At 38.5% G+C, this 9,804-nt stretch overlaps 1 protein-coding gene across 1 annotated transcript in view; it reads left to right on the top strand.

Moving 5' to 3' along the window:
- The window catches only part of PRRG1 (proline rich and Gla domain 1), a gene marked incomplete at its 5' end in the record, with an annotated part of 35,255 nt that extends 25,837 nt beyond the window's left edge, over positions 1 to 9,418 (top strand). Inside the window, 1 exon segment of the mRNA XM_082333628.1 lies at positions 5,568 to 9,418. Coding sequence (XP_082189754.1) covers positions 5,568 to 6,092 — 525 coding nt within the window. The 3' untranslated portion in view covers positions 6,093 to 9,418.
- Between the last annotated feature and the right edge of the window lie 386 nt (positions 9,419 to 9,804).

Raw genomic sequence — 9,804 nt, forward strand, 5'->3', positions numbered from 1 at the left:
GGATCTGTAGCTTATTTATCTCATGGTAACTTTGTTCTGTGTAATCTCTCTCTTTGTATTTCTTATCTTGTCCACTTGGTTCTTCGTTTTTCTGCAGTCTTTTGGGAAGGTGTGCAACATTGGGATTTGTAATATTAAAATAATACCAAGCAGTTCCCTCGAGTTATTTTTGATGCATGAGTTTTCCTTGGAAGTTAGCATTGTGTATGTTCAGTGTACATGCATAGCTGTCATGGAAATATTGAATGCCTTTAATATTGTGTGGGCTTGGGGATTTTGATAGGTTCAGAATTATTATTTAAAATGATAAAGTTAATTATAAAGGTAATACTGTTATGTTAGTAAGGCTAGAGCCAACAGGGAAGAATTTGCAGGACTTCCTGGATAAAATAGAGTATGAAATTCAGTGCTGACAAATGTAATGCCTGTGGGGGGAAAGGATCATTCATTATGTATATGATTGGCTCTGAACTGAACTTGGGAACAAGATCTGAATTTGAATCTATGAAGACTTGAATTTAATGCTCAGCAGTCAAACAAAACCAAAACAAAATAAAAACATGAGTGCTAAGAATCTGAAGAAAGGAATAGGGATCAAAATGGAGAACATAATTATGTCATGGCACACCTGCATCTTGAATGTGCCATGTACGGTTCTGATCTCCCTATCTCCTAAAAAGCAAATTAGTAGCTGAGGAAGGACCAGAGAACCAGAGTGAGAGTTGACCAAAGATATGAAAAGACTTCTGTAACAACAATAGATTGGAAAAGAGTTAAATCGGAATACGTGATGATGTCTGTGAGGAGCATGAAGATTGAACTGAGGTCAGTCACTTGCCATCCTTCTGACAGGAGAGCTAAGAGGCCCTCAAGCAAACTAGAAGGTGCAGGTTCAAAGCAAGTAGAAGTATCTCTTCTCACCACAGATAATAGAGCTGTGGACTGCCTTGCCACAGGACGTCTTGGATCCTAAAGCCTTAGACAGGTTCAGAGAACAACGATATAAATGAATGGAAGATAACTCAATCTGAGACCATTGAATAAAAGAGGTCAGCTTTGGCTAATGGAAGTTCTTGAAGTACAAATATGTGGAAGCTGGGAGAGTATCGCTGACTGCTTATGTTTGAACTCTTCTTTTGCCAGTCTCTAATGATTGTTGTCAGAGAGAAGGTAAAGCTGTTTATTTGTAGTACTTGTAGCCTACAGGCAGCACTGTATGCGGTCACTGGTCAGTTGTCAGAGGTGGTTGGGAGACTCAGATTTGTTCAAAGGTTACTGTGCAAAGTATCTGGGTGTGATTGAAGCACTGATATTAATTTTATATCCATTAACTTTTTTTTAAATTATACTGCATGAAGATTTTAAAAGCTGGAAGTCACAGATCTTTATTTGTGTTTCAAATTTCCCACAAATTTTAAGTATTACAGAAATTGCAAGGTTCTCTGTATAGCTCTATTCTAGCAAAACAAACAAACAAACTACTAAAAAGCTTAGCAAGCAACTCAAAACTTGTCAGCACCAGATCTAAAATGATGTGATCAAGGAAGACTTCTAGCATCAGTCTGTGTCTAATTACGGATGCTGGATAAATACCCAGAAGAGAAGAGGTGAATCTTTTCCTCCCACCTGAAATTGAGGGCAGAGTAGAAGAAAACAGTGTAGCAGGTACGCTCACTTCCCATTATCGCTTTGTTCGTATCCTCTACCTACTGAATACCAAGCAGTGTTCTGACTGGCATATTATTAGTCCACCTTTAAAACAAGTCAGACAATTGACCAAGAATCGTTTGAGGCTGACAATGCTGCCAAATGCAGTAAAGGCCTCAGCTGAAATTCTCAGCAGGGTATGAGTCTCTTAACTTTCATGTGGATCCTTTGTTTGATTCAGCGTTCAGATCCAGTTGACTGATGCTGACTCTGTTCTGAGAAGTATTAGAAATAAAAGGGAAACAAAATTCTGGCAAATTGGCTGTAACTGTGTGGGATGCCCTGGAGAATTCCTTTTGATTATTTCAAACTGGATTTGCCAAAGCAGTAAGGGACGTTCAGAAAAGTAGTTCTTGGCGGGAATATGTGTTAGATGTTTTCTAAGTCTTTTCCATTGCAGTTATCTGATTCTGTGGCCTGCTTAACTTAGTTTTTCAGCCTTTTAAGTCATATACGCCTGGTATTCCCAGCTGTACAGCACTCAAGGATAAATGATTACTGGAGTGTCCTTTTCATAAATCACGAGTTAATGATTTTGTCAAGTAGAAAGAAAGTCCTTTTTGTTGTTGGTTTAATACCAGCAACTAGGGAAGGGTTGTTTGTGCTGTGAGTTTTCCAACTTTTAAATTACTCTTTCTGTATGAGCTCTACAGCTGCTTACTAGGTTTTCAGTATTTCCCCCTCTTGGTTTTTTTTTTAATAGCAGTTTGTGCAAATCCTCACACTGTGCAAATTCGTCCAAGTTCTCCATGGTTTTGTTGGGCATGATTTGACTTTGACCAGATGGCTTGTGCTCCTCCTGTGCCTTCCCTTTACAGTGCAGCGTAGCTGTGGGATGACGGAGCAGAGGGGGAGCTGCTTGGCAGCTGCACAGCTCCAACCTGAAGTATTAGTTTCCTGCAGTTCCTGTCAGTTCTGTCAGTCTGGAGCTAACGGTCTTTGTGCTTCTCTCTGAGATTCGGCTTGCAAAAATGCAAGCTGGAAACCTCGGGTTTAGTACACTAGTAAGTTTTTGGCTGGTTGTTTTTTTGTGTGTTTGGTTTTTTTTGTTTCGTTTTTTTTTTTTTTTTTTTCCAAAGAACAAGATTTAAAGAAAGTTGTTGGTTTTTTTTTTAAATGACTGAACAAGTGTTTCTTTCTTAGTATTTTTCACCTGTGTGTGGAACTTTATTCCTCTGTCTCTGTAAGATAGCCTTAGATGTGAAGCACTGTATTTTTTTTATGGGGGGGGGGGGGTGTCTAAACTGTCTTGGAATTTCCTTTGCCTTGCATGCAAATGAAAGTGGACACTAAACTACTTTCATCCTTAAGGCAGTTTAACTCTTACCTTAAGCTCTCTATGCAGCTGTCTGGTCACACCATCAACTTGAACATCCCCCGTAGCCACACACCCTATTCTGAACTAATTGCCTGCCGCTCTGAGAAAACAGCTTTTCTGGTGCTTTGTCATGTTGCAGAGTGACAAGGAGAGATGCTGGTATTTCAGCTTTCTGAAGAAGGTACAGAGACATTTTCTGCAGCAGATAGAGCTGAGCTAGAAATAACATGGAAACAGTACTAAAATACCAGTCATGACTTATTACCCTTGCATCGGATAGGGTGCGTTTCCTCCGCAGTCTGCAACACAAACTATATTGCTAAGGGAAAAGTGTGATTTCATCTTTTTCATTAAAACTACCTTTCTCCTCCACTGAGTCTTTAAAGTGACACATCGTTGCACAGTATTTTTTATGACTTTCAGTAAATCTTTGAAATTTTGGCCTCAAAACCAAACATTGTACCAGTTTATTCCTTTGCTGCCACTGAGGCAGCAGAACAGTGAAGTGGGAAGCTTGGTTCCAGTAACAGTCAATAGCAGTTAATAATCATAATGAATCTTCTGCTTTTTCAGTTGAGAATATATTTATTATTTATTCCACTAAAGAATCTAGCTAGTTGTATTCAAACCAGATGGAAAGGTAACAGGTAACAGATCTTCTTAACTGCCTGGTGATCTGGTGGGGAAAGGTGAGGTCATTGGTTTTGTTGGTTTTTATCATGCAGAGATCCCAAAAGTCCTCAGTTGTGCAGCTAATTTAGTTTTTTAATATTACTTTCCCCCCTCAAATATGTTTTTCTAAAGTCAGCACAGTTGACCTGGGGTTCACTGTGGAACAATGCATCAAAAAAAGCCATTGCAGAGAAGTATCTAGAGAGGTTAGTCCATCTTCCAAGACTTCCTTACTTTGTTTGAAGTCAATGCTACCTGACTTAGCGTAGATGATTTGGACCTAAGTTTACATCAAAGAGGGGCACTGTGATGACCTGCTTGTGATGTCAAGCCTTGGAATTCAGGAAAAACACCTTAATTCCTACAGCAATCCAGAATTGCATTTATTGGGGGGAGGGTTGAGCTTGCACTGAGTATAGGGATAAGAACAACTGAATTTATCTCTAAAAAAAAAAAATCTACATGATAGCCAGTTGTTTCATGCACATAGCCTTGCTCCTAACCTTAGTGAATTAGTGAATCCAGAAGCATCGTGAGCCTGTGTTTTGCCCATGGTGTCCTGGTCCTGGCTTTGCAAAGTGCAAGTTTAGCCTCCACGCTAGAGGGGCCATGCTGCTTCTGGACTTGAGCTGCCTCTGAGATCATTTTGGTGGCATTATCTGTTTAATGCTGATCATGTGGCAGCAGTCCTGAACTAAAAAAATTGATGGATCTGATTTTTCTGTGCACAAAGTCAGTCAGTCTGCAAGCTGAATACATCATTTACTAATAACTGAGCAATGACAATGTCAATTTTACCTGATAAGTGTGTTACAAATACTTGCATGTGAGATGTGTGCTATTATTTAAAATAGATACTGGCATGAATATGAGTGGGTCAGGTCTCTGCATTTTTGAAGGAAACTAAAGAGTTCAGAGTTTCTGGCATGGATTTGTTTGGGGTTTTTAATTATTGTTTTCTGAAATTATACATGGCTATAAAACACAGTGGAAGTGTTTCTTAGTAGGAGAGCTCTTATATTACAGGTGAGGATGACTACTTTTTTGAGGCAAGATATGCTTTTCTTTGCACTAGTTTTTCATAGCATTCATAGCATGCAGAGAAAATTGGATGGTGATATGATCTTTGTGCTCCTGTTTGTGCATTTAATACAGGAAAGAGTACTTTCAAGTACTGGTGCCCCCCTTCATCTTTGTTTTCCCTTGTTCATGTTTTCACTTTTCACTTTCTGTCCATTTATCTGTAGCTATGTTGTCAAAATTTCTGGAATATAATAAGCTGTGTAATATTCTCATAGTGCTGAAGCTATTTTTAGCTATAAACAGAGGATCTGAATCAACTCAACATAAGCTGACAAGAATTGCTTTATGAGCCAGAGGGTGGAGGAAGTGTAAAGGATGAGATGACAGTACAACATAGTTGTGCTTTGCCAAAATGGGCTGTCATTCCGAAACAGTATTTCCCTGTCAAACTGTATTAGTATATTATTACAATTTTAACAAACAAAAAACCTAACTTTTACTTTGAGTGGTGCTGAAAACTTTTGATCCATCAGATGGCTGATGTGCATGCTGATGAGATTTCTTACCTGTGCCTGTCTGTGCTGCAGGTTTGTCAATATTAAGTGCAGATACAGGAATCTTAAAAGCAGTGAGGAGTTGGTCTAAAAAAACAAAACCCTTTTGTATCACTAACCACATCAGAAGAAAATTTGAAAGTTTTATTGGGTGTGCTTATTCGTACCTGTTCTTATTTTAATCATCAGTACTTGAAATGCCTTTTTTTTCCTAATTCATTTAAAACAGCTTGATTACATTGTATTTTTTAATTGTCTTATAGTTTCTGACTTATCCTGTCTTGCTCTTCTAGAAGGAGTTCTGGAAAGTCTACAAAAATGGACTTCAGGGAGAAAGTAACACAGGACATACCTGGTATTCATTTTACCTTGCATTTCCATTAATCATTGGCCTTTTTGTTATCCTCATTGTCATTTTTGTCATATGGAGATGCCTGTTTAAAAAGAAAATGCGTAGACAGTCGGTGTACATGCATAGGGGAGCCCACGAAGCGATGGGTGATGGTGCTGTGGCTGACGGCAGAGGTCCACTTCCGCCACCTCTCAGCATTGTTCATTCCCCACAGGAGGAAATGTATGAAGTCAGTGGGCTCTCTCCAGGAGGTCTGAGCTATACGGATGGACGGTCAGACTCAATATCCACAAGGCTCTCAAACTGTGACCCTCCTCCTTCATATGAGGAAGCCACTGGTGAAATTAGTATGAGAAGAAGTGAAACTGAACAACATTTAGATCCTCCCCCACAATACGAAGACATTGTGAATTCCAGTTCAGCCAGTGCAACTGCACTATCTCCTGTTGTCACCAGTACTAAGTAAAGCAAGAAGAATGCTATGGACTTTTTAAAAATTACTAATCATTTTGTAGCACTTTATCTTGGCTTATCATGCATTTCTGTAATTTAATGGACTTGTACAATGAAGTTCACTTTTGGTTTAGATTCGCTTGTTCTTTGGGTTCGGGATTTTTTCCACTATGGCAGGTCTTAAAAGATAAGGAATCTGTATTGGAGTGTAGTGCAGGTACAAATGTGGTGCTCTGTCATACTTCTCAAAAGTACCTCTGCTTTGAGGGATGTCACTTGTTTTATTCAGAACGCTGTCCACATTCCCCACAAGATTTGTGGAATCCCCCTCCCCTTTCTTACTGCAGACTGTCAGAATTGCCTGAAATAAGGAATCCTTAAGCAGCATTTTAGATAAGTTATTTACACTAAAGGGGACTGATTTTGCAATATTGCCTCTTCTCTGGTTGGTTCCTTTTTCTCACTTGGATTTTTATTACATGCTGCACCCTATCCTGGGCCCTTGGAAGGCTGAGAGCAGTATGCCTTTGTGTTCAAACCAGTATTTCGTTAAGAGTATGCTGGCATAATAGCAATAATTTCAGAGTCCTAGCAGAAGAGGTGTATTCTAAAGCTTTTGCTATTACAACTCAAAATTCTGTAAATGTTTGGAAGCTAACAATTCAAGATACTAATTAGTGAATTTAATAGTGTACTTTTTTGTCTGTGTTCTGCCTTTCCTGTCTGTTTTTAATTGTGTATTCTGGAGGTGAGAAGTGTGCATATGTCAACTTTAGAACTTGAAAGTTCATGCAATGGTAAATAACTAAATACTGAAATAATCAAGAGTGGATAAAATCCTGATCATAGTCTTCCTACCATAGTCGTCACTGGGGACCAGGATATTATCCATAAACACATAAACCCAAAGGTATTACTTTCCTTTTTAAAAGAGAAAAAAAGGGGAAGCATTCAGTGTGTGTGACTTTTTTTTCCAACTATGAAATAAAAACCTCTTCCTCAAATCCTGATATTCTTTTGCCTCACATACTTACCTGTGCCATGTGTGCACCTTGTATTGGTAGCTGTGGAAATCCTCTGCAGAGAATATAGATACGTTTTTTCAACAGCAAATACGTTTATCACTTATCCATTCCAACAAAGGTGCTTCTGTTGCAAAAGTTAACAATATGTTATAATGAAATAAAACTACTTACATTTTTCATTGTTTCTAAGAACAGTGGAGTGCTTTTATCCATGACGTGCATTCTTAAAGTGCACTCCGTCCTCAGTGCACACAAGCCTTTTTTTCCACAGGTCTTAGGCTGCAGGTGCCCATCAGAGTAAGAGGTGGTGGGAAGCATGTTAATCCAGGATGGCTCCAGAAGCTGTGTGGCCGGCCTGGCTCTACTATCTCCAGTTGTGAGCTGCGGAGCCCACCTGACGTAGGGCAGAACCGTGAGGACCCACCGTGTTGTATTTCTAAGAGCACAACACAGGCATACCCCCAAGCATTAGTCTGGAGTGACTTTTTGAGGCTGAAGAGATGTGGATTTCTGTCAGATTTGACACAAGTTAGAATAGAGGCTTGTACAGAATTTCAACCAGATGGTTTAGACGCTGGTGATAGTCAAGCTGGTGCCAGCTGTAGTGTGGCGATGCTTTTTTCCCAGCTTTAAAAGTTCATTGCTCAGCTTAGTTTGTGAATTTCATTTCAGTTTTCTTTCTTCCCGCACCAAGGTAGTGTGGTGGTAGCTTTAGTATTGCTCTGTGTTCTACTAATCAGTTAGCACCAACTGAGGTTTCCTTAGCCCTGAAGGACTGCTGTGTTATGTTGGCTTTCTTACTACAGAAACCCAAACTGCATCTTGTTCCAAAGACCGCAAATGAAGTGCCAGTGCCATCCATTTGAAACTGCTGTTAATGTCCGAGATGTGTGCTGGTGCCTACTGTCTCATGGGGGCTTGGCCCATCTTTTCCCTAAGGAATTTTACAGAAAGCTGCTGAAAAGAAATGTATGGTCATACATGGGTGTGTATATGCACACTTCTGTAAGAATCTGATATAATGTATTGACAAACAAAGTAAGGATTTTATGATTAGTTTTGGCAAAGAGTAGGTTGCCTAAGTTGTCTACTGGGGATCTTCAGTTGCTAAGGCAAGTTGTATTAGAGTTAATGGACGAACTCCAGGCCAAACTGTTGTCAAAAAGATAACTCTGCTTTATATTTATTATTTAGAATAGATATTGGGCAGATAAGTACAATATGTTTTGCACACTTGTAGTAAGAATTGCCTGGGTCTTGTTTTTGGACTGTCTGACCTTTTCTTTTGAAGTGGTTTTAGCTCTTGTGTGTCCTGAATTGCCACCTGTAGAAGTTAAAGCTCCTTTTATACTGAGCAACAGTTAATATACTGCTTTAGGCAGACGTTACCAAAACAAAGTGCCTCATCTCAACGTGCAGGAACCACCTCAAAAAGAGCTGGTATTTCAATGTCCGTGCCATATTGGCATCTCCTGTGCCTACCAGCACAGCTAGTAGTTTTAGCAGTAACTTTTTCTGTTTGGGTATAAGACTTTCCTGTAGGAAATGCATGGAGAGCATCCATTTCACATTAGGTCATTCAGCAGCCATCATCATCCCCTGAACATGGGCAGTCTAGTTTAGAGAAGAGCTGGCTTTTTTTTTTTTTTTTAACTACTCTATATTCCACTATGACTTTTAACGGCTTTATGTTTCTGGCTCCTAAGTTGAATATGTTGCTGTATCCTGTAGATACTTTTATGTGCAATGCAAAAATGATGCTTGTCTTTCCAAAAAAGCCACAACCAAATATCTAAAATCATCTATGAGCTGAATTTATTGGGCTATGCCTTTTCCATGTACATGACTGTGAAAGCCATTGTGGGCTATAAACTTATGCCTTGGTGAATAAATTTCATAATTAAACAAAACTTGTGTGGGACAGTTATCCAAATGTATTTCCTCTAAGACATGAACAGCTTTCTCCATATTGTAATAATGTCAAATTACAAAATATTTTGTTCTGGTTTGTGAAATGTGGAAAACCAGCTTAGTCTTGTGGCTGTTTTTTCTAACCTGATTGAAAAATAAAATTTCATTTGTATTGGGTTTTTATACAGCTTTTTTTGCAGATCACTTAGTAGTTTTGCCCATCCTGTAATTGCATTGTCATGCAATAAATACTATAAATTTATAGTTGTACCTCTCCAAAGGTTTTGCAAGTCTGAATGCAGTACTGTCTTGACTAATGACAAGAATAGTCAGGATACTGCCTTTCCCACTCCTGAATATAACACTGAATTTCATCTTGTATTAGGATTGAGATGATTTATCTACTAAAACTAACTTAAATATAAGTGTCGCTGTTTTAAGAAATTATGGAAATTAATTATTTGCTTAGATGATATTTAGCATTAGTGGAGGTTGTTCTGTCTTCACTGGACGTAAATAACCTCTGATTACAGTATTGCATATTTTAAAGGGGTTTGGTTTACATTAAATTATCCTATTTAAACATTTTTGCCTATGTTTATAGAAAATTTTTTGTAACATTTGTTTTTGGATATGCTAAATAAAATTTTTTAAGATGCCTCATGTTTCAAAATATGAATTCTACACAACTGCAGTGAGAATTAACTTTATGTATTTAAGTGATGCTCTTAATTTCCATTGGTTTATGTTCTTGATCATTTGCAGTGAATCAGTTGTTTTCTTTTGATA

The sequence above is a fragment of the Platalea leucorodia genome (assembly GCF_965183815.1).
Source record: "Platalea leucorodia genome assembly, chromosome: 2".
Classification (NCBI taxonomy): domain Eukaryota; kingdom Metazoa; phylum Chordata; class Aves; order Pelecaniformes; family Threskiornithidae; genus Platalea; species Platalea leucorodia.